Consider the following 24,993-nt stretch of genomic DNA (forward strand, 5'->3'; position numbering starts at 1 on the left):
TAGGGATGTGCATTATGATTCAGCTCCATTTATCCTTCAAATCCTTTCTTTTACTTTCTCACTTTATTATTTTTCCACGCTCGCCATCACACGCCGTCGTCTTCTCCATTTCTCCTTATCTCTTACTTATATTTCACTCTTCTTTTGCTCGCTCCCCCGTCAGTGCTGAACAGTGACGACCGGAGCTTGCGACGCACTCGCTGACCTCGGAGCCCTGCTCTCCCTCCCTGCGAGCGCCCTACTGTACTTTGAAAGAAGCAGCAGAGCGATCCTTGTCTAAACAGTGGAAAGAATAAAAGGCAGTTAATGCAACCTCATTACGTAAATGCTCTCTGCGCTTATGAGGCCTGACCACAGCTGAAAATGACACCAGCAGACTTTGGTCAATAGCGTGCCATGGGCTGCATTCACAGAGAGGACACAGAGCGGTCCGCTAGAGGGCAACTGTAGGGTGAAACAATGAGAAGGGAATGGCTTTGTAGCTGGAAAACAAAACCTTTAAGCAGCGAATTAATCACCCAAAAAAAAAGAAAAAAGAAAGGCGTGGCCCAAAGACTCACCGATGACACAAAAGGGCTTCCTGGCAAAGCGCAGCCGACCCTGCCATCCTCTGTAGCGACAGCAGCATCCCGCTGACCAGATACGGATGATGAATTCCAACCCGAACACCACAATCATCACAAACTCCTGTTGGAAGCATAGAAACAACAGTTGTTTTGGAAGCGTGTTGATGACGGCAACAGAGAGCATTAATCTGGTTTTCCAGGGATTAAATCAAACACAGTTAAGCCAGTGGATATATTAGACAGGAAGTAAACAGTTATGCACCAAATACACTGGCAAAGAGAGAAGCAGATGTAAGGACCAGAACAAATGTGCCTGACAGTCCGGGTCATGGTTGGACTGAGGAGAGACAAACTTACAGGTTGTTGGTGGAGCGCGGCTGATGTGTATAAAAGAAAGACACAGCATAGTTTTGGCTCAGTATTTTAACATCAGACTCTGGGAACTGAGCAACTGGTCTCCACAGAGACTCAAAAGTCAAGCCAGTGTAAAAATGCCACAAAGTGCAGTTCCTGTAATGTCCACTTGAGGCTGTCTCCTGACGTGAGTCGATCAACGTAGACTTCGATGTTAAAAAGTCCAATTTTACAGCAGAAGTAAACAGGTTTACAGCCTGGTATACAAACAGAGCTTTGATCTCTACAGCTGATTTCTCCCTTCATAACAACTGAATTATTTTTTTTAACAGTGTTTCAATATCAGAATCTGACATTGTTTCAATGTCAGATTCTGATATTGTTTCAATGTCAACAGTATTAGAAAATATAACGTCGAATCAATGTCAGGTTTCAACATTGATTCAATATCAAAACCTGACGTTGTTTCAATATTAAAAAAGGGTGCAAGAGTGACGTTAGGTCAACGTTAGGGTCAACGTTGATTCAATGACATCACCTGATATTGACAATGTTTCCTTGCTATCTGGCTTGACGTTAGACACTGTTGGGGGTGTGGTAGGTCGTATCTTGGCTGTTACTCGTATGCTGGGCTTTACCTTTGCTAAATGAACCAGTGAACTGGACCTCTGGACTCTGCTGTTAGTGCTTTTTGGAGCTTTTTAATGCACTTACTTGACCTGTTGTGCTTTTAATGGTACGAAGCGACTGTCCGAGAAGTCTCCTTCACTTCAATTCAGTTCTAATATTATTTCATTACGGTTGTAACAAGTGTCACCTGGCAGTTTGTTGCTCTCTGCCAGGTGATTGGCTGAAGAGCTGTGAAAAGGTAGTGGGTGTGTGGGGTGAAGTCAGCGCTCTTCTGTGGAAAAAACCAGAGGCAATTAATTCACTCAGGTGCGAGTGGGTATACTGTCGGTAAGAGACTTTTGCCATTTTTTTGTTTGGATCTTTTGCTATTGCATGTGCCTATTTTTTAATGTGTCATTGGACTTTTTTAGTGTGACCACGAATTTTAATAGAAGAATTGATCAAGCCCTAGATCGACTGCGCGCAGGGAAACTGATCAATATTGTAGGTATATTGAGTGTTTGTTTTAGTTTCATGATTTTGAATGGTTTTATAAAATTGCTATTTTATTGGGTAATATTTTAATTGATAATGTTGTTTGTTTTTCAGCTGTGCTGTCTCTGCTGTCCTTTTTTTTTGTTCTTTTGATTGATTTGTAATTTTGTTTTGGTTAGTCCGTCCAGCCGTAGAGGCGGTTATTGATTGAGAGTAAGTTTTGTAAGGGCGGACTAACCTCTCTTTTGTTTTTTTTATTTTAATTGTTTGTGCCACTTCCCTTTATCTCTCAGATCACAGGCCATACATAGCACTGATTCCCAGCTGCGCTGAGACCCGAATTGTTTGCAGTGTGTGCCACGATTGCAGTGTCACTAAGCGGGGTGTGACGGGTTGTAGTGTTATTTCGCACAGTTTGTGTGGTAAGTCTCATGTGCAGCTGGGATATCGGCAGGATGTGTTGTAAGTCCTGTCTGGAAACGACTGGGAATTTGTATGTTTAACTTATGTAATAAATAAATGATCAATTATTTCTTTGCCCCGTTTACTCATCCCTTGTCCTCGGTTACACTTAGCACTGATGCTAGCCACAATGCTAGACCCTTTGGATGCGTTTCAGGAAGATCTGCCAAATCAAACCCACTGTGGTGACTTAACTTAGCACTAATTAGCAGATATGTGCTCGAGTAGACTGTACAGTGTATAGACGTAACCTGCTAACCAAGCCAGCTAGCATTAGCTCAGAGGTTAAGAAGCTTGAGTTCTGTCTACAGACGTTATAAAAGATACACGCTGCATTCTTTTTAATGGCCACCAGGAGGCAAAGACATCTGGTCCTGAAAAGTAAACAGGAAACAGTCCTTCACACAGAACTCTGTGAATGCTTTCCTGCTGATTTTATGAGCTCAGTCACTCATTTTAGAAATGATTAATTATCTGTTTTCTTCCGGTTATCCGGGGCTGGGTGGCAGGGAAAGCAGCATAAGCAGTGAAGGTGCTCTCCCTCTCACCGGCCGCCTCCTGTGAGGTGTTCCTAAGCCAGTGGAGAGATGTAATCTCTTTAGCCACGGCATCTCCTCCAACCTAAACTATTTATTAAACTCTTTAAAATTTGGTTATTTAATCACTGGCCAGTTACTTGTCAATCATAAGTTGTTGTTTTAGTTGTTTTATTGACTTATTGTCTTCTATATTTTACTGCATCACGGTTGTGCATTTTATTGATTTTAGTGGTTTTACATTGCTAAGCACTTTGTGCTGTGTGGACTGTTGGAAATGTGCTATATAAATAAACTTGAACTTGACCTTGACCACAAGTTAATGACCAATGAGCATGCTCCAGCTCCAGGCGTGATCAGTTTGACAGTCGGATCCACCTCTCACTCATCACATCTGGTTTTAAAACTTGAGGCTTTATAACGAGACCTCACTAACCCCTGGATGATGTCATGATAGCCTGTCTATGTTTCAGATGCAAATACCAGCAGCACATTATGTTGGGCTGGTCTTATTATTTTGGCACATCAGTGTAAATTTACATTAGTCATTATTTGCTGCATTGATCACATGTCATTATACGTCATTAATGCAGTGTTTGTCTCATTTAAATGGATGCCGGGTTGACAAAAGTATTGTGTGTTAAAATGACTGAGACGGGTCATCTGTTAATGCACACGCACGGCTTTACCTTCCATTAGATGGAAACGCTGATGCAATTAGCGTAGTGCAATTTGTGAAATGGCAGCTCCAGCTGCAGGGGCAATCATGTGCAGTAAATGCTGCCCGTGCAAAAAAAGTGACCTCTTCTTCTGCAAAAGCTTTTTTTTTAAAAAAAAAAAAGAGAGAAAAGAAAAGAAAAACGTGAAGAGTCTGTTAAAAAGGCATTTCTGCTCCCGTGCCCACCGTTCCTCGCTTTCTTCTCAAGACATCTTTGAACTCAATTTGTTAGTACTTAAAGAAAGTGGAGTTCTCAGTTTGAGGGCAGGCACTTAAATCTGCCATTTATTCTGTTATCTCGAGGTCGACCCCGAGAGTTTTCCCGATGGCCGTATGGCTTATTCATAATGGCAAATTCTCCTTTCACCAATTCATACTTTGGTTTCTGTTCAGAACTTCTTTAAACAAGACATTCAAAGGAAAGGCAATGTTGTTAACTGCTCATCATATTCCTTATTTATCTCCCACTCCTCCGCACAGTTTGTCAGCGATCACAATTAGCACAAATTACACAAATTACTGGGTATTTTCTGCAGACTGCCTCATTTTTCCTCTTTCACTTCACATCTTGGTTAATTTACAGGATCACTGATATTTTGTAATTAATATATAATTTTACTCATGCAGCTAAGTGCATGAGTAAAATGGAAAATACCAGATTACATTCCATGTTCGGCCCCAGCCACACACATCCAGAGAGCCGACCACCGGTCAGTAAGAAAAAATATGTTTACCTGTTTCTGAATACGGCACTGAAATAAAAAAAACATCTCCCTACAATTGTTTTGATTGCTAGCAGATTACTGTGGTCACTGATAGTTTGCAGTGGAAGATACCAACATGTTTGCAAACACTCAAAATAACTGCTAACCAGCAGGGAAACCTGAAAAAGTGAAATGCAAACCAGGAACAGACAACATTCATCTGCAAAGAAAAACTCAGCCAGCACTCGACTTTTTAAACATTCTCCGTTTCCAGTTTGTGACTCAATTTTTCAAGTTTCACTACAGCTCAGCGTTTAGAGACAGGTCAGCATTTTGTATGAAAAGTATAGGTCAGCTGTGGGCGACCAAAGGAACCTGAAGTTTTTGGTGCAGCACCAACTTTGTGACCGATTTCACGCAACGGCAGCCAAAATCACTCCGGGTGGTTTCAGGGGTTTCTGAGCGGTCCGCAGGCCTGAGGTCTTACATCTGTGTCAGTTAATCAGACTGAAAGGAAGCGGTCAGGCGTACCTTTTGTAAACGTACGCTTACACTGCAATATCTTGAAAATGTGCTAAATGAGGTTACACTGGAACAATGATTATTATGCTCGGTTACTCTGGATGAAAATTTGGGGTCAGCGGGTGACGTGATAAAATAAGGATACAAATGTCGTGTGCAAAGTGAATGAATAAGTCTGTCACATATTTGTTCTCTCCTGAGGTATTATGTTGCTCTTACAAAAACCCTCCAATGTCAGAGACACCAAAGAGCTTGAGAAACTCAGTTTGTGGGATGAGAGTCTCACATCTCAGAAGTCTGAAACTCTCCAGTCAGGCAGGTGGAAGTCACACACCTGGATGCTGAATCTGAGGAGGAGGAAGATAAGGAGGAGAAGAACTGAGGCTTCAAGGATTTAATTAAAATTTGGGAGGTCGCAGGAGGTCGAGACTCTGGTGATCCACTCGCAGGAAATTTAAAATGTCATTTCCTTCTGGTGACTTTTCATGCATCTTTTCAGGTTAAATTTAGAGTGGAATTCTTTTTTCTGTAAGGGAAACGCATCAATCTGCCACGCGATGATAAAAGTGTCCCTAATAAACAGTGTTAGACACTGAATTTCAAATATATTTTTTATATTTTCTATTTGTTTGTAACAGTGGTCCAACTCAGCTGTAACCTTGAACATAAGGAATAAAACTCAATATCAGTAACTTTTGGAGAGTTAGTGAAGGAGGGCTAACTGACATACTATGATGGAAAACTTTGTATGGATTTGAATATTTCTGATGTGGAGCTTAAAGTAGTCAAGGAAGGTCAATCAATAAAGAGCCTGATCATGGAGAGACGACCACCATCATACGACAGGAAGAAGATACCTAAAAGAGCCAAACTGCAGCAAACTGCCTGAGATCACTTCGTGCTGTCTGACTCAATGCCAGCATAAAGACTACAGTCGTACAGGCACCGACGAGCTCACAGTCCGTGACCGACTGCTTTCACCAAGTCCACAGAAAACACACACAGACTGGCTCTACAAACTCCCACACCCTCAAATATCCTCAATACGAGAGCGAGCCGAGGACGATGATCCACCTGAAGTTGAAATTTATATTGAAGTGTTCAAACATGTATGAAAAAGAGCATGAAGAGAATCTCCTGTCAGCTCTTTTTGTTTTTATCAGCTTAGATATGCTGTTATCTGATAAGCTGGGACTGTCTGTGTTATTCAGGCCAGGGAAGATGTTTCCTAGTTTTCCTGCAGACCACACAACACGCACACTACTGACACACACACACACACACAGACAATAACAAATGTCAAAACATCAAATATCAAAATTCATCATATACATATAAATTTATACACAAACAAGAAGCAGTTCTAATGAGAATAATGAATGAAACTCTGCAAACGTTTTTAAATTCTTTGGGAGCATATTCTTTAACTGGTTTAGAGGAGAAAGCTGATCGTGCAAGGAAAGACAAATCCCCTCTAAGGTGGTGGAGCAGCCTCATGGATGGTCTTACTGTATGTACTACACGTATGCTTGGGTATATTGTAGATGTCAATGAATTAAAGAGCTGATTGCTTAGAGTTCCTGGCAGAAGAACATTTTTCCAGGTGCTTACCAGAATGAGCAGGCAGTAGGAGGAGAACTCCTGATGAGCCGGGATGGTGGAGAACACAGAGAGGACCAGGCAGCTGAAGACCAAGACGAACCTGAACAAAAACACAAAACTGGAGTCAAACAGGATGACATCAATGGGCTGACCTCATCCACCACACTGACCAAACCCTCATTTCCACTGGTCCCAAACAGGCTGTGCACTGAAGTGGAATTGTTCCTCTGTGACAAACTCTTGAACCCATTCTGGCAGTGAAGGAAGAGCAGCACACCAACGACCTGGCAGCGCAATCGCACAATTATTTCCTGTCTGCAGTGAACAGTGAGCCCGACCATTATTCAATTTCCTGAGATATCAAGTTAATCATGCTTGTTTGTGCAACATGGTTTGCAAGAAACAAGCAGTGAAACTGCGGCTCTTGGAAAACAAGCAACATCCGACCACTTCCACACTCCCGACTGTCGCTCCCTCCGCCAGGAAACCGTAGCTTTCCATCTTCATTGTTGTGTTTTGTTTTTCCATCACACAAAGCTTCCAAAATGAGAAATATGAGTGCAGCCTTTAGAGCTACAGTGGCTCCTGATGTTAAATGGTGAGAGCACATCTGTGTTTTATCATCTCAGTCTGCTGCACAGGCCCGTCTGACACGCAGTGTGTGTGCGTTTTCTCTTAACTATTGTGCAATGACAGCAACACAGCCCACTTCATGTTACACAGGTCTTGTTTTTAGGCCTCTGAAGTTCGCTTCAAATCATAAACACACCTTTAATTACAGAATTTCAGGTGATTATTTACACTCCTGTTGAAATCCAAGCAACCCCCCCACTGTTACAGAACTGAAAGCAGAGGCACCTTCTGCTGTCCACAATAAAACCGGGTTGCATCTATGAAAAGTATCCACAGTTCCCATTTACTGCTTGATACAGAATAAACGTCTTTATTGAAATAACTGTGTTTATTGTATATATTACAAACTGTATATATTACAGGCAGGACCAAAGTCAGAGTACCAGAAATGACATTTAAGCAATAAAGATGGATTACAGTGTGCAAGACCTGTTTGAAAGCCTAAGCAGCTGAGAGATGAAGGTTGTGGTCGAATAGTTGGAATAATACCAAGGAAAGACGCTTCCTTTATTACCTGCTTTAGCAAAGGACACAGTGGATCATCCTTCATGAAGGGAAATGAGATACATGATTGAGTGGTTCAGGAAAAAAGTATATCAGCGTGAGTACCAAATGAAGTAGACGGTAGTTTAATCTGCATTTGCCTTCTAATATGTGGGTGTTTGAACTTTAAACAATGATAAAGTGAAGTGACGGCTGTAGTTTAGCTGCCATCAGTCATTTCACATCAGGTAAAGATCCATCCATTCATTTTCATAACTGTTTATCCAGCTCAGAGCTGTTGGGATGCTGGAGTCTATCCCAGCTGTCACTGAGGGACTCAGGTCTCCAGTCTATCACAGAGCCATCCGTCCTCGCCTGCAGCCAAATTACAATCACCAATCAAACACAAACTTCAAAAAGAAAGGCTTCCTCTCATGAATTCTCCTTCACATCTTTCCTTCCTGTCTTGATGTTTTACCTCAGATTCAAGGAAAACACACGGGAGAGAATCTTTTGAACTATTCAGCCTCAACCAGCAACTCCCACGGGTCTGCCTCCCTGCATCTGCATGTAGTCAAAACTAATACGTAGTGTCTACAAGGGATCCTGGTTAGATGCTTCGCAGACTTCAACAAGTCATTTCAGCCCTTTGTCAAAATACCAGAGTCAGCTTTTTCAGTCAGGATGGGACCAGATATCAGATCGGTGCATCTCTACATCTCCAGCATAGAAACGAGGCACTTTGGTGTTATTTTAACCTGGAAACTCACAATCCATTTCCACTTCCATTCTCAGGCCACAGAACAGTCACCACTGGATAAGCCGATAAAGACTCCTAGCTGGCAGCGGACTGACTTTTAAAACAGCTTTGCATGCTACTGGAATTTGAAAAAGGTTTTTCACATTACAATCATTTCCTCTAGGAAAAATATCATTTCTGGCAATCTGACCTTGGCCCTACCCACAATGCAGTTTGTCCCTGTGCACAGCTGTACCGAAGCGGAGACTGGGGACTCCTTCCTATGGGCCCCTCGTGCCAAACTGACCCCAGATTATCACAGAGTTGAAGGGAAGTCTTTCAAGCTTGTCTGCCGGGCCCATCAGGACTACTTCCAGTGTTTGAATGGTGCCTGTGTGAAAATAGTGGGTGTGCAGAGCAGGTCACACTCCCATACCCCACAGAACAGTACAGGACTGTGCTGTTCTGACCCCACTTGGGCCCTCGCCGACATGCAGAGAGCCAAAATGAAGGTCAGGATTTTCCACAGCCTTGGGGATGGTTATGTCATCATTTCTCGACCCATGAGTTCTCCTCCTGCTCTGCGACAGGCCTCGCAGAGCTGCTGGAGGTTCCGAATGAAACGAAAAGCATAAAGTATCGAAAGTTTGAGGTTTGCACTGTTGACATTTCCAAAGATTTGAATAATGTGCTTTTGATTGGAGGAAAACATCTAGTGACAAGCATTGTGGTGCTGTCAGCTGAAGCACGAGCTCCTTGTCAGTGGCACACCTACGCCTCTCGCACTTACAAGGTTGTCAGACCGAAAATTATAGAGTGACAATCAACTCCCTTCATCCGTAGCCTAACTCATGTTTCCAGTTTGAATATATTTACTTTAAAAAAAATAGGGGGGGGGGGGGGGGGGGGGATGAAGTGAAAAGCCCTGTGACAGCATCATTAAGTTCTCAATGAGGTTCATTAATTAATCCCACAAGGTGAGGCTCTCGGACGGCCATGGCCCCCGTGTGTCGTGATGCCCTGCACTCAGAGCTGAAGGATTCATCTGGAGCATCTCGTTCAGTGCTCCCAGCAGAGTGATCGCTCTTAACCTTCCAAACAACACTGACTGAAAATTAAACTGGCAAACACAAAGAAGGAGAGGTACGTCCTTCCACCTACTCACCCTCCACCTCCCCTGCGCTCGCACGTTGGCCCAGCATCACGGAACAAGTGGTGAGTGCTGCTCTGATTAGCATAATTTAATTGATTTGTCTGCAAAATGAGCTCCAAAACTAATGATATCCGCAAACTGCAATGGTATATTACAGCTCATTATCACTCTGAATTTGATTGGCAGACATTTCTCCACAGTCTCCTTTTTATCTGTCATCTTGGATGATAGGAGGGTAAGGAGAGCGGGGCAGTAAATGGCCTGGAGTGGAATTAAAGCCATGCCTCTGCAGTGAGGACACAGCTTTCACCAGGTGAGCTGCAGGGCGCTCCTGAATGTTTTTTGCCAGAAAGTCAAAAAAATGACTTTGATGCAATGCAAAATGCCACAAACAGACAGCGAGACACAAAATAACCACAAAAACATGCAAAATCACCAGTACGAGGCTGAAAATGACCACGGAGATGTGCAAAAAAGATCAGAGTGAGAAAAGCAAATGGGAGACAGAGGGGCCATTATAAGATACATAAGAATTAATTTGAGCTTTGAATTATGTAAAGCTGCAAAGAATGTCCATCAAAGAAAATAAGAAAGCTGAAAATTAGCAGAAAAGAGCCTCTTTAATACGCCTGGCTGAACACTCTCTGTCCACTGATAATAAAGAAGAAGAATTTTTCACCTCAATGTTTGGTTCAGTGCAAAAAACATAAAATTTAAATAAAACTGGAAAAATAAATCTAAGATGAGGACGTCTGTGTCCTATTAATGAAAGGTCTCTGCCCAATAAAAGACATCAAAATCTGGCTTTGCCGTCTTAAACGTGTTCCTTTCAGTTGTCCGTTTGTTAGGAGCCGGTTTTCGCAGCAGTTCGCAGGTGAGACACAAACAGGTTTTTCTAAAAGTGAGAATCTGCTGCCCGAATGTTTTCATCACTCACACACCTGAATAATCTGCGTAGCAGAGGAAAACGTGCACCCTGGAGCCCTGCAGAGGTCATCGTTTTGATTTGATTTTATCTGACTGCAAACCAGTTCAAGTTTAGCTTGAGCCATAGTTGTACTTTTATTATGTATTTGCCTTTATTGTATTTTATGTAACCTTTTTTTTCACTTATTCAGTTTCAACATTTTTACTTTAGCGTGGCTTCATCTTTGATCCTGATTTTTCTTAATTTTCTTATCGACCATTTCAATATTTTCCTTTTTGTTTTTTGTTTTTTCTTTTAAGATTTCTTATTGTTGGATATTATTTTTGCTTTATTACATCTTGTTATCAGCTTTGCAGTTCCTGTGTATTGTGTGTTCATCACTCAGCACAAAAGGAGCTATAAACTAAAGTCTAACTGATTGATTGCCCCATTTAACCTGGTTTTTACACTGTAGGGTCATGTGAGCGTGCTCAGTACACGTGTCACTGTATGCACAGAGCGTATGCAGAACAAGCAGCATGGCGACTCATTCACATCTACATGTGGTGTAATTAGATAAACTGTGCAGGACAAAAACTGAACATATTTCCCACTTTATGTGTCAAATCTGCATAAAGAAGCTCTACTCCCACTTAAAAGCACCTTCCTGATTAGTTCTGTCGTGTGTTAATTGGACCACAGCACACTAATAGATTGATTAATGATGTCGTAATGATCACATGTGACTGGGTTTATGCCAGATGATGTCATAAGCTGTTTTGAGACACATGACACAGATATATTATCTGATGCTGTCCATGGTCCTGAAACCAAATCCTGCTCCTGCCCTTAGATTTTAGTTTCAGAGCAGATGTCACACGATCGAACTTGATTTGTCTTCAGTGATCCCAGCTGCCGATCTGCCTTTTCATTGAACAGAGATCAGCTGGTGCACAATCAACAATTATTCTACTTTAAAGAATGCATCGCCACTTTACACATGATGCTGTTAGTGTGGTGCTATAGTGGAAGCTTTGCAACTGTTTAGTAAACAGAGCAATCCAACGTACATTCTGTGATCTGATTTTTAAATCTGAAACCATCAACTGTCTCAGGCTACATTCCCGTTTTTTGGGACAAAACATTAGGACGTCTCAGTGCTGCAACTTTATGAAACCGCTGAATCAAAATTCAACGTAGTTTGATTATTTTGTTTCATAAAGACTTCAAAAAGTGAAAGAAGAAGTAGGATTCCCCACATCAGCTGCATCGCGTATCTAAAATCCAGTTACACTCACAATCTCTACTGACTGTGTTTCTCGAGCTCATGACCTGGAGGGGAGACGGCGTCCTCGCATGCTTTGGCAGAAGATAGTGTTCCCAAATGTCAGAGCACGTGTTGCCAACACTATGAAAACAAACCTTTTCACTTATTATGGTGAACTGCGGAGCAGGGGAAGTGTGTGTCACCTTAATGTCCACTGTGTGTTGTCCTCGGGAACTTTATGAGTTGACAAGGAAAAGCAAAACCTAAACCTCCATAAAAGAGCCACACGAGCTCAGAAAAGTCGACTTTTCAGAGGACTGCGTGTCGTGCTGGGTGTTGCACATTTATGTTGTGCGGGTGGCCGGTGTGATCAGATTGTGGAGCAGCTCTTTAAAAAAAATAGCTGTTTCAGGTTTGGGGTCCCGGGACGCAGCAGTGAGAAGTTATCTTCTGATTCAAAAAGCTGCCTAAAGCACAACCATCAACAACATAATTAACCACAGTCGTCTAACCGTGACCCAGAAATTTGACCTCAAGACCTTTGACCTTCCCTGCGAGGTTGACATTCCTTCACGCACTCAGTCAGTCATGCATCTGACATCTCAAAGCATTCCTGGCATTCGTCCTGACAGTGTTGGTTTATTCCAACAGCGACGGGCCTCCTCTGTGCACTCAGCACATTTCAGAGACTCACCAGAGGAGGAGGAAAACCTTATCACTTGTTCAGAGACGACCATTTATGGGTCTTTTTATTTTCTGTCAGTTATTTGCTGTCAACCGTGATGAGATTGAGTACTCGACATTACAGCATGCGTCTCTTACTGTTACCACCGCACGTAAATTTGTGTCTTTCAGAGGATGTGCCGATCAATTGTTCGGTGTGTCTGCTCACTTTAAGGACTCATCCTACCATAAACACCGACTTCTTCCAAGATCCACGTGCAATTTGGTGACAATCTGTGCATTTGCTCAAATGACGGAGCATCATGTCACAAAGCAAAAGTGATAACAAAGTGGCATCAAGTGAACATTTCAGATCCATGGCCAGGAAACTCCCACAACTCTTAATCAGATTGACAATTTATGGTCAGTCCTTAAAAAGCACAGTCTGCACATTTATCAACTTGGAGCTCTGATAAGGCAGGAACAGGTCATGCTACACTCTTCCTGCTCAGTCACACATGCATGTAACATATCTGCAGGGCTGTACGTATGAATATAAGCTGTTAGCTGCTACGTGTTAAAAGCCACAGTGCTGACAGTGAGCTGCAGACATTAGTGTGACTGAAGCTCAGAAGACGACAGAGCACATTTCCATAATTCACCTGGGCTCTCTGAAAGCCTGAGCCAGGGATGCGCTCTGTATTTTGTCAAGCAGTAGCAAAGAGGGGTGGGGAGTGTCTCTCATTCCCCATAATGCTGATGTTATGCATCTCAGGCTGCAAGAAGCACGAGTTAGAGCAGAACAAGCTGAATGCGTTTGGGAGATTAAATGAGTGCAAATGAACTTGCAAAGTCGGCTCAATGAGGAAGCGAGCGTGAGGATTTTTGTGACGTCTGACTATTGATACAGCGAGGCGTCTGGGAGGAGCCCCGTGACAGAGGGCTGTTTGCCACGAGCAGTCTTCAGAATACCGATAACGCACGCACTGAAAACGATGCACGGCGAGCAAAGAACAGAAACTACAGCGCAGGGATTTTCAAACCGTGGTGGCCACATTAAGAATAACAAAACACACACTGTAGCTATAATGTTTCATATTTTCAGTGACGTCCTGCATTGTGGTGAGGGCAGCGGTGGTGTTTATGTTTGAGTTAAAGGAGAGGAAGCTCATCCACCACAGTGGCAAGCTTCGGAGTCAACAGATGACAGGAATGTTGCTTCTTGGCAAAAACTTCCAGTTTACAATATTTCTGCAGCCAGAGAACTTCCTTTTTACGTCATTTCATTTAAGTCTGGCTTTCGCGTCTGCACACACGCCGAACCAACGAACCTCCGCCGAGTCATTAGGTACGAGACGATTATTTCCATTACATCCTTAAAATCGCACAGCCAAGAGACGTTCTTCGACGTCATGTAGCTGCAGGCAGCGTTTGGCTGTGACAGCTTTCATTTGCTCCTCTCCTGAGGCGTCTCCTGCTTTATGTGTTTGAGAGGAGAGGACTACATAAACAGTTTATAGATTATTTCAAAATGAGGTTTCAAGCAGTCACCAGCACCGACTGCTTGCGTGGGAGTCATATCACTGCATTAAGTTGTGTGAAAGATTAACTCCAGAAAACACGTTTAATATCAATTCTCATTATAAAACTGAAAAATAATATTTCAGAAATGGGAAAAGCTCCAGGCTTGAATGCGTAGGCAAAATGAGAACTCTCAAGTTCTGTTCTGTTAATGTACTCACAGATTGATCAACAGGAAGACTGTGATGCGATGCGTACAGTGTGCTTGTGCACTCCAACTATGGCCTCACCGCAAGCACTGAAGCCTTCCAAATCAGGACTAATCTCACCATATGAGGCATCCTCTACAACATAGGTGTCAAACTCTGGCCCGCGGGCCACATTTGGCCCGCAGCCTACTTACATTTGGCCTGCGAAGCCATACCAAATTACTATCAGAGCTGGCCTACTGGTATTATACAGCTAATATATATATTGTTTAGTATTAAGCTTTGCTTGTTCCATATTCAGTTTTTCAGCAAAACGTGTTTGAGTCCATAAGAAAAGATTCATTCTTATATCTGGAGGAATAAATATATTTCAATAAATATTAACGTTAGCCCGCGACTTTATTCCAGTTTTGAATTTTGGCCCACTGTGTATTTGAGTTTGACACCCCTGCTCTACAAGGTGGATACACTGGATACCTTGTGTCCCCAGAACCTCAGGGTCTTGGCAGATAATAAGCCCCCCCCCCCCCCCCCCCCCCCCAGTGAGTGGACACGGGCTGATGTCACTGCCTTTTGAAGGACTCAGGGAAGCCAAAGGCTATGGGAAAACACCCAGGTACAACATCCAGACAGATTAAACTCATGAACAGGATGGAATCACCTGGGAAGGACTATTCAGAGAGAAACTATAATCCAGCAGCCTGGAGTTTCAGCATGGGGTTGACTAGAAAGAGTCACAGAAAGTAATCTGAGAACTAACACTGTTTCTGATCTATTGGATGACCCGAGGCAGGAATACAACCAACAGGGCAGTGCGACATGTAGACTAGCTGAATGTGAAGACCAAAAACTCACAGGTCAAAGATCCTGAACATTCCAAAAACCCTTAAGAAGGCGAAATTTCGATTTATCTGTCGCGCTACATTCGAACCATTACTTGTAGCCAGGAGTCATGGAGTTGTTAGCTGATGAGTGTATTTCACAGTCAGACCCACACCCCACTTAGATCCAGCTTAAAACACTGATGGTGAAAGGCTTCACTAACAAATGTCCATCTTTTAACACTTATATCCTACACACTTATAAAGCAATGACTTTAAGTTTCTAAAAATCTTGTATGCTGCATGCCAACAGTTATGAAGGCAAGCTCTTAAAACCTCTTAAGACAGTCACTACATTGTTTGATATTTGCCAAGTAGAAACAGTTCGAAGGCACCGACTCCAAACTGTACACGCATTGGAGGTCGTTCACACTCTCCAAATTAAAAATTCTTTATTGAAGTCCTGAAACAGCTGCTGGCGAATTGAGCTGCTAACATCTACAGTTATGCAATATTATGATAATAAACAATAAAAAAGGACTAACAGATTTTATTAGATTGGCAAAACAGTCATGCACTGTATTGGATCCTGCCCTAAGGACCCTAAAGCGCTTTACACATCCAGCCATCCACACATTCACACACTGGTGATGGCAGCTACATTGTAGCCACAGCCACCCTGGGGCGCACAGAGGCGAGGCTGCTGAACACTGGCGCCACCGGGCCCTCTGACCACCACCAGTAGGCAACAGGTGAAGTGTCTTGCCCAAGGACACAACGACCGAGACTGTCCAAGCCGGGGCTCGAACCGGCAACCTTCCGATTACAAGGCAAACTCCCAACTCTTGAGCCACGATCGCCTCAGACGACTCACCATTATCCATTACTTGCTGAAGGAAATAAATCAACTTCTTATTGCGGCTGAATAAACAACAGACTCACGAATACAAGGAGAATTTGACAGAAAGTACGATATGTCTAGCTGGATATGCCTATACTTTATTATAAAAATACCCCAAATTACTAATATTTCTGAGTATCAAACTAACATTCAGTCATAATGATCATGTGATAAGACAGTGATGTTAACTCAAAAAATGTATCCAATCAATATACTTTATGCTAAACTTACTGTCTCTTCACAGAAAATACACACAAAAAAAATCATCGTCTCTTGAGTGAACTTTGAAGGGAACATGAATACATCATCTGAAAGTCAAACACCAAGTCCAAACTGGAAAGATGATTTTTTTTTAAGCATTAAACTGCACCATCTGTTTTTTATTTCGGCAAAGTGGATAATGATGTGAAAATGACTCAATTTACAGTCAGGTCGTGTTGACATACATTAATCTTGACTCTTTTTTCACATAGAATGCCAATCTGTGGGCTACTGCGTGCTGCAGACCTGCAGCACCAGCACACACATGGCCATATACATGTGTGATGATGCACCGCTGAAGTCATCGGCTAGATCCTGGACTGCAAAAATATTTTGGCCTCTGTTGATAGTTTCCCCAATCATAAAAGCTCTGAGTGGAGTAGTTTGGTTATACTTCATCCACTGGGAGCAGGTAGAGGCGTGGCCACGCTGGTTAAAAGGTGTCTGGACACAGGCGGGTGGAGCCCATCGACCTCACGCTGATGACCACCTTTTAGACTATTTTAGTCAAGTCAAGTCAAGTGGCTTTATTGTCACTCCAACCATGTGCTGTGGTACAATACGCAGTGAAATGAGACAATGTTCCTCCAAGACCGTGGTGCTACATATGACATACGACAGACAATCAACACAGGACCACATAAAGTGCAAGTGTGCAAAAATTGCAAAAAATAAAACAAACACAGTGCAACCCCAGACATAACAGAACGATACAGACACAACAGTGCAATAGAAATGTGCAAAAGGCACGTCTGTTATTTAGCATTAATCAGCTAATACCGGTGTTTGTGCATTGTATTGTAACATAAGTGATGTTACGATGGCTTCATCCATCTTCATCCATCAGATGTGAGTCTGTGGCGTCTGACTCCCTTTAGGAGCCAGACTCAAGTGGTCATTAGGGGACTGCAGTTTTTGGCACTTGGGGATGGCTTTGTTTTTCTGCACTGGAGGTTGCATTGTAGCTAAATTGCATTGTTTTAAACTGTACTACAAATAAGTCTGTATTCCCCTATTATTATCAACGACTTATTAATCCACTCTTTAAAACTAAAACCTGAGATTTTACTAGGGCACGGTGGATCAGCAGCAGGCCACCTATCCCATTAAAACAGATCTAGCCAGTGCATCTGGACTACAAACAATATTGTTACTAGTTTTCCTTCTGATGCGGTTCAGTTTGCAGTATAATTAAAGTCTGTGAACCAAGAACTTTAACATTTTAACCATGCTTTCACTGACGAGAGAAGCAAAGCTTGGATATATAAACATTATAGAATCATATAGCTTCACCTGCTGATGAATGGAAAATGTAGAAAGAGCTCACTGCGTCCCTATAAACTTTATCTTTCAGCTTAGTGGTTCCATCCAATTTGGCTGCAGTTTATTTAGCCATTTTTGCAGCCTTATTAAAAGCCTGACTCTTTCCATCCGTAGCTGGTGTTACATATCATTTCTAATTGTGCCCCAAAAAGGTAATTAGTGTAAAAAGCAGATGGACAGCATGCATCACCCTGTAATGCTTCCCCTTATACAGCAGCTATCGCAGCTCGAGTCCAAAAAAAGAAACAAGAGAAAAGCACGAGGAGCCTGAGTAAGGGCATGCACATAATCCCGTGTGCTGTGAAACAGTGCTCTATTACAAAAGCAAAATGCGAAGGCGCTGTGAGGAGATAAACCCAGCGAGACCACCCACAGAGTGCAGCTATTTCACAGACGTCCTTATTAAGAGACCACAACCAAAATTCAGCAGAAAACTGAAACGTTAAGGACCTTTAAAATGTTTGAAGAGAAAGAGAAACAACTGCATAAAACCACAAGTGTGCAAAGTCGTAAAGCAGCCTGACTGTAGTTTATTGTGTCTGTTCTCTTGTGTTGAGGCACGTAAAGAGCCTCCACAAATTAAAAGTCCATCAGCAGAGCTGCAGGAGGACTTGTAATGGAAAGCAAAGGGGAGGAACTGAACAATTCAGACTTCATAAATGAGCCAGACCCTGATTGTGAAGTTTCCCGCTGTTTATGAAGCTCTGCTGTGTTGTGAAGTGTTCGTCTCACATTTACCGTAATTACCGTATGTTGGTAAGAGCGCACCTGGGGCTGAAAGACTTCATTTCACATCAAGGCAGCACATGTGTGCTTTTTAAAAATGAGAATAGCTGCTGTTATAGACGTATACAAAAGTGTTTTTAAAAATGGGATGACTTTTTTAGCAAGCTTCGGTTTCACCTTTTCCTCTGTGAATCTCGATAGACATGAGACGAGCCCTTTGGTGCCAGAAGCTTTCTGGTTTCTATTTTTATAGCCAAGTACTACTGACTAATGACAATATCGCAGGCTTTTGGTTAGGAAATGCGTTTGAAGCTTTAAAACATTTTTATTAACTTTGCATCATTACAGAAAGAGACAGCAGCAATGCTGCAACCAGAGACCATCACATGTCAATGAAATTCGACAACAAATGAAGCAACCGCTACCGACATGATGTGGGCGTATCCTGAGCCTAATTAATCTCAGCACTGGGGTGAACGACTGAAGCAACTACCAATGGGAGCAAAGGATGCTGTTAAATGGCGTACCTCAACAGTCCTCAACCCACAGGCATCATCTTTCAGAAGATGTAGGCTAATGCTAACATCATGCCTTGAAAGCTGTTGGATGTCCAACAATTCAACACAACTTTATTTATATAGCACCACATCACAACAGCAGTCGCTTCAAGGTGCTTTGTATTGTAAGGTAAAGACCCCACAACAATACAGAGAAAACCCCAACAATCACATTACCCCCAATGACAAAGCACTTGGCAACAGTGGGAAGGAAAAACTCCCTTATAACAGGAAGAAACGTCCGGACATCTGCCACAACCCAATGGGTGTGAGGGGAGGTTAACTGTGGTTAACATAAGGTGATCGATGGATGTTTTTCTACACAATCAGAGGCTAAAATCTCAACTGGGGTCCATACATTTTTTTGTGTGTGTGTTTTTTATCAACAGTTGCCCTTTGATCATAAAGGCAGCAGACTGCTGCTCTGGACTGATGCGTTTCAGTCATTTTGGATGGCGCTCCACTATAGAGCTGTTATAGACGGGAAACAGTGCTCTGCTGTAAAGGAACGGGGTGCACTTGACTTAATAACCCCGATTATTTTATCTTCATAACCATAAGCTAACCATAAGATGTCAAAACAGCAGAAACATTCGTGAAAATAACTATTCTGCAGAGAGCGAGTGGTGTATCTGTGGTCCAGTCTGTTTTCAGGCCTAAAAAATAACTTTCTTTCATCACCATGAATCACAAAGAGAGCATGTGCTGCCAATCGAGGCTGATGTGACAAATGAAAATGAGTCCTTTAAGACAAAACTGACACAACGATTCATCCTCACGACTGAGTTTTTCCTTCCCATTATCCCCGTGTTAGAAGAGGATATTATCTAAAGCAATCACTGTCGAGGACTCTGTGTCATTTGCAAACCTATTGATCATATACCACCGCTGAAAATATCTCCAGCCACTTTTTGGCCTCTCTCTCCATCGATCAAGCGCATTTGTCTAATTTCTCCAGCCAGTGACCATCAATACTTGAACCGTAGGGCTCCGACCCACTTCCACCACCCATCTCCTTCCAGGCAAACAAGTATTAATGATGCCAGGTGAGAGGATAATGAGGCACCCAGACATAGACTCACTGAGGTCAGCGAGTGGCGTGGACACGCAGAACTCTCACTGTCACGCCGTAATGAGAGACAGACCTGGCGTCCCGGACTAACCCCACTGACTCTGGGACAACTAATACCTCTCTGTCTTGAATAAATGTATCACCTGTCCAGATGGTGTTCTGGACAACCAGTGGAACGCTTTTTGGTGTGCACAGTCACATGGGCAAAAGGTTAAGCTCACAGATAAATAGAGCGACTGTATGTTTGGAGGATAAATCAGCAGAGTGATGAATAACAAAGCTGGTGGCTTCAATTTAGCAGCAGCAGAGCACAACATTGTCAGGGGTCTGCAGAGTTTCGATTAAAGCGATAAGTATCGGGAGGTTTACAGTCATTTTAGAGCCATTTAAGGTGTTGTTAGGCTCATCTCAAAGCTTCAAAAGATCAGGTCCTCAAATGAAGGCTGGCTTTTCTTTGCCTCAAACTTTAGAGCTTTAAATCAAAAACCACTCTCCCTGAAAAATTGGCGGGCTCAGGACGCTACACATTCATCTAGGAGTAGAAGACAACCGACAAACTCATTCACTGTGATATCTGCTCAGGCGAACCCCTGCGACCTCAAAATAGCAAGGAACCCATAAATCAGCAGTGGTGGAGTGGGCCGGTCGATGGGCTGACGCCCAGCATCCATCTCCATGCAGTCTAAATTTGGGTGATAACGAAGGGTGAGGCTGATGGCTGAGAACATTAAAATGGGCCGCGCTGCTGTGCCAGAACTGAATTATTAATCAAACACAGATATACGTGGCAATGGCAGCTTTCTGATCGGCAGGCAATTTTCTTTTTCAATCTTCTTCGTCCTCTGATTGGTTTATTTTCTTCAGCGCATTCAGACGTCATTAATTTTGTCTCTGTATAAAGAAAATGCCACAAAAATAAAAACTTCTGGGCACACTCAGTCAGCAGTAACTGACAGCTCAAAGGCAGATATTCTTTTTACGTTAACCTTTAAAGCACCAAAAATACATCTCTGTATGTGTGTTCAGTAAAAGTTTGTCATAGCTTTGGTGTCTTTTGGCTCATCTTTGTCCCAAATCCCTTTCACTTCAGCATCAATAATTGCAAACCTTAAAATGACCCCGACTCCTTCCGTCCATTGAAATGTCCTTCAACATGAGCCTGAATCATCACTGGATGGACAGCAGTGCGTCAGATAAAAGAACTGTCTGAATGCAATCCACCAATGGAAGTCCTGTGCTCTTCACTGGCATAAAAAGGAAAATAAAACCATGATTTTTCTCTAACCTCAACCTTGCTAAAATAAAATGCAGTCGCTGAGTACAAACCTATTAAAGTAATACTAAGAAAAAGATGCCATCCTTGAAAAAAGAGGGAAAAAACATCATTCAGTGCAATGTAAGAAAATGTTTTTCATTTGTTTGGGATTTTATACTTTATTTCAGGAGACTTCACTCCCAAGTTCACTGGGCTGCAGCCGAAACACTTCCAAAATACACGTTATCAAACTCATTGTTGTTTTTAGTTTTTATGATGTGTTGTGAAGTCGGTTCGAAGACCAAGAGTTTGGAACTGAAGCCAAAAATGACTGAAGTCTGGCAGCAGTGGCCCAATTTGGGCCCATTTGAAATGTGTCAGGGTTGAGCTGGCTTAGGTTTTCTGTCTTCTTTTTTTTTTAGGAACAGGTGCGCGGCTGAGCTGGGCGTGGCTGTGGCGCGCAGGGTTTACCCGGTACACCTGAGGCCTGTTTGGGTCAATCGGGCAGGCGCATTAAAGGAGCGGCGATTCGTCACCTGATCGTTGCCCCTGCTCTAATGGTAACCAGCAGTTTCTTTGTTTCGTTTAAACTCTGACATGGTTCCAGTCTGCACTCTCTTCATTTGCTTCTCACCAATCCTTCATCCACCAGCTTGCCCAGGACTTTCCCGAAGGACTTTCACTGCACCCTCCACACCTCCCACCTGCGCATCTCTCTGCCTCAGCCTCCTGTCCTCAAGCTCCACCCGAGCCTTTTGTAGAAGTGTGACAAGTAAGCTCCACACTCCGTTAAATTCTCTCACTTATTAACCAGAGTTTTCTAATTAAGCACTTGTCAGTGACTAACTGCTGTTTCCCTTTCTCCCGAGATCGCCCGAGATCCTCGGTCTGCTTCGCTCCTGCACCTCGTCATCTTCTATTGTGATTTCACTGTTAATACATAATTTACTGTAGTGTGTTTGAGTTGGTCTGCTCCTTGGGTCCACTTTAGCTGCACATGACAGAATGCGACTCTCAAATCTCTATTTGTCCTTTTGACCTCTGCTGTGAAGGATGTTAAACAAATCCTGCCCTGGCATGTTTTTTTTTATCCTTTTTATTATAAGGAGTAACCATACACAAGACATAAGCTTAAAATTTATGGTTAAAACTAAAACTGCATATAGGAAACTGTAGACGTCTTTGGATTCAACACATCAAAATCCATAAAAAATGGCACATTTTATCTGTTTGGTTTCTCTGTGTAGATGCAGGATTCAGAGATGCCTGAGCTCAAATTTTACAAGACCAAGCATAAAACTACATCCACGTACTACATGCACATCGCCTTGCTGCTGTATTCACAACACAAATGCAAATCATATCAGTAATGAAAAAAGACCCTGAGCAGGTGACTATGGTACATAAACACACCGGCGGTTCCCGGAGGACCAGGAAGCCTACAGCGAGGCCACAAATGTGCATGGCAGAGAGATGGTTAACAGGCATGGCAGCGAGAAAGAACAGACGGATGCATCCATCACGTTTAATGCTTAAAACGTACCTCTGATATTAAGGCGATACATTAAAATGTTCCACTCCTGTAAAAATCATTTCTATCAAGAGACAAATCTGTCCTTCGTGTGTTTCATGATAAAAAGTCTCATAACCTTGTCATGAATGCACCATTTTTCAGCTGCTAAACCCACGCTGAAGAACACTAAAGCCCCATCAGCCACTGCGTCTGCCTTTCAGCTCTTTACTAGTACACTGGGAGTGCTGTCATTGAAAATGTGATAATGCTGTGATGAATGACTTCTGGATGACATGAAAAATGATCTACAAGGGAGCACTAAATATTTCTCTTAGCAATGACATGATAAAAATCATAAAAATATACAGGAAGACTAGGCGGTGAGGCCTTAACGACTCTCAGCAGATATCTGATGGGAACAGGAAAAACTGACTGTCAGCATCTCCTCACAGCAGCTCAGATTTCTTCAACACGAGAGATCATCAATCATCTCGTACAGGGCAGTACGGCTGCACCCTTTTTATTATATTGCTTTATGATGCAGACTGTATGATGCAGTCTTAAAGCAAAGATTTATCAGTTCAGGGTTGTCAGAAAAATTATCAGGATGTGCAGGTTGAAAGAAAGCTTGCTTTATGTAACTAATGGCATCCCGCAGGGTTCAGTTCCTGGACCACTGTTATTTATTTTACAGATAGGCAATCTTGGTCATAATAGCACTAGAGCAAACTTTAATTCTCTACAGGCTCTGACTCTGGACACAATAGACGTGATTAAGATTGGTAACAGATGACCGTCTTCTTCCTCACATTAAGCAATTGGTTTAAAAAAAAAAAAAAGTAACTTTAACCTGTGTTTTTAAATTTAGAATCGACTTACATTGTATACTTTTGTGTATTTTTGCTGTGTGTATTCACATGTGTTAGTAGCCTGTGCAGCTCTTGCTGATTGTGCTGCTGTCTGCCTCAGCCAGGGTGCTTATGCTAAAGCAGCATCTCGAGAGTCATGTTATCCAGGTTAAAGAAAGTTGGAACACAATAAAGACTTTGTTCACATGAACAACTATTTGATGTTTTCCTCTTCTCAGCAACATATTCAGTTTTTTTTTTGCCTCCTGCTGTCACTTCAATAAATATTTAATAAATACATTTATGGAGTCCTGCAACTGACAGGACAGAGAGTCCAGGGTGCATGCCAGCACTCGGCCTGTGGCAGCGATGGTCTCCGCCCCCTGCAAGCCTGAAGTGGATAAGCAAATGAGGATGGATGCTTTTATAGAGTGTATAATTCTTCTTCTGCAGGTTGGAGGGGTAGTAACCCAGGTTCAATCCATACACATGGCAGATTTAATTTCTATTTATTAATTTGCATGCATTAATAATTTAAAAAGTACTTAAGTAGTCTGGTTTACAAAAGGGTCACAGTCTGAGCTAAAATAGAACTGCTGTGACTTCTGTTACACCATGACAATTTCACGTTCACAAACCTTTATTCGTATAGTTTAGAAGCCTCACACTAGCCAGCCAATCAAAGGAAAGAGTACAGAGGGGCTATTTATTTTTGGCTTATACTGAGAAACTAAAGAATAGAAGACAGGAAATCTGAATGCAAGAACAAAATTATGGAGCTGGAAATGGGGTTGTTTTAAATGTTGATTTTATAACAACATTAAGCACACAAAATGTGTGCTTTTACAACATAAGTGCTCATATCACAAGCCCAGCTTTGAAAAAAGTAAGAGGCTTTAACTGCTCCCTTGAGGATTTTGGATCAACACAGCAGCAAATGGATGGAAATACGCTAAAGATGATAAGAAATAATTCAACCACATCGTAGTGCAGATAACAAGCATCCTGTTGAAGAAGTGTTTTGTGCTACAGAAGCTTGCTGACAGGTTGGTGTGCTTCTTGCAAACTTGCAGGCTGTGCAGATGAGAGAAAAGAGATGAAAGAGTCAGATGAGCTGAAGCTGTCAGCTCACGAGACACAAACAGCAGCCGGCAGAAGATAAAAATGGCAGAGCTTCATCTTTCTCTTCCCTTTTCTCCCTGTGCCAATATACAGTAGAAAAACACACCGGATGGTCCGCAGCAGCATGCACTGTTCATTAAATGGGTGGTTGGAAAATACAAATCAGCACACTGAGCCCAATATGACCACAAATATTTATTTCTCTATGCGTGCAGAGATGATAAAAGACAATTACTGCACGAACCTCACAATGAAGGAGAATTTCCTGTACACCGCTGCTCATGTCATTACATTGTGTGGGGGCCTTTTTATCATTGGCTATAGAAAAAGAGCGAAATTTCCACAATAGCTTTCCAACATCAGGCTGGAGAAATTTGCATTGTTGAGTCACAATATGACGAGCGGAGACCGGTTCATCCCGTTGCTCTCGGTTCGTGAAAATGAATTCAGC

At 42.5% G+C, this 24,993-nt stretch overlaps 1 protein-coding gene and 1 long non-coding RNA gene across 6 annotated transcripts in view; one reads left to right on the plus strand and one right to left on the minus strand.

Annotated features, from left to right (window-relative positions):
* kcnq5b (potassium voltage-gated channel, KQT-like subfamily, member 5b) overlaps window positions 1–24,993 on the minus strand; it is a 146,687-nt gene that overhangs the window by 35,502 nt on the left and 86,192 nt on the right. For 4 of the 5 annotated variants that reach the window (XM_082536738.1, XM_082536737.1, XM_082536739.1 and 1 more), the window contains exons 2-3: window positions 6,578–6,668; window positions 561–687 (exon numbers count right to left, since the gene is read on the minus strand). In XM_082536738.1, the coding sequence (XP_082392864.1) occupies window positions 561–687; window positions 6,578–6,668 (218 nt within the window). Of the gene's footprint in view, window positions 1–560; window positions 688–1,634; window positions 1,716–6,577; window positions 6,669–24,993 lie in introns of those variants that run through there. The other variant, XM_082536741.1, reaches the window with a different exon arrangement.
* LOC309708580 lies at window positions 1,729–2,554 on the plus strand. Its single transcript, XR_014277298.1, has 2 exons — window positions 1,729–1,877; window positions 1,961–2,554. It is a non-coding gene; the product is annotated as an uncharacterized lncRNA (long non-coding RNA).

This window comes from Aulonocara stuartgranti (genome assembly GCF_965226115.1).
Source record: "Aulonocara stuartgranti genome assembly, chromosome: 6".
NCBI lineage: Eukaryota > Metazoa > Chordata > Actinopteri > Cichliformes > Cichlidae > Aulonocara > Aulonocara stuartgranti.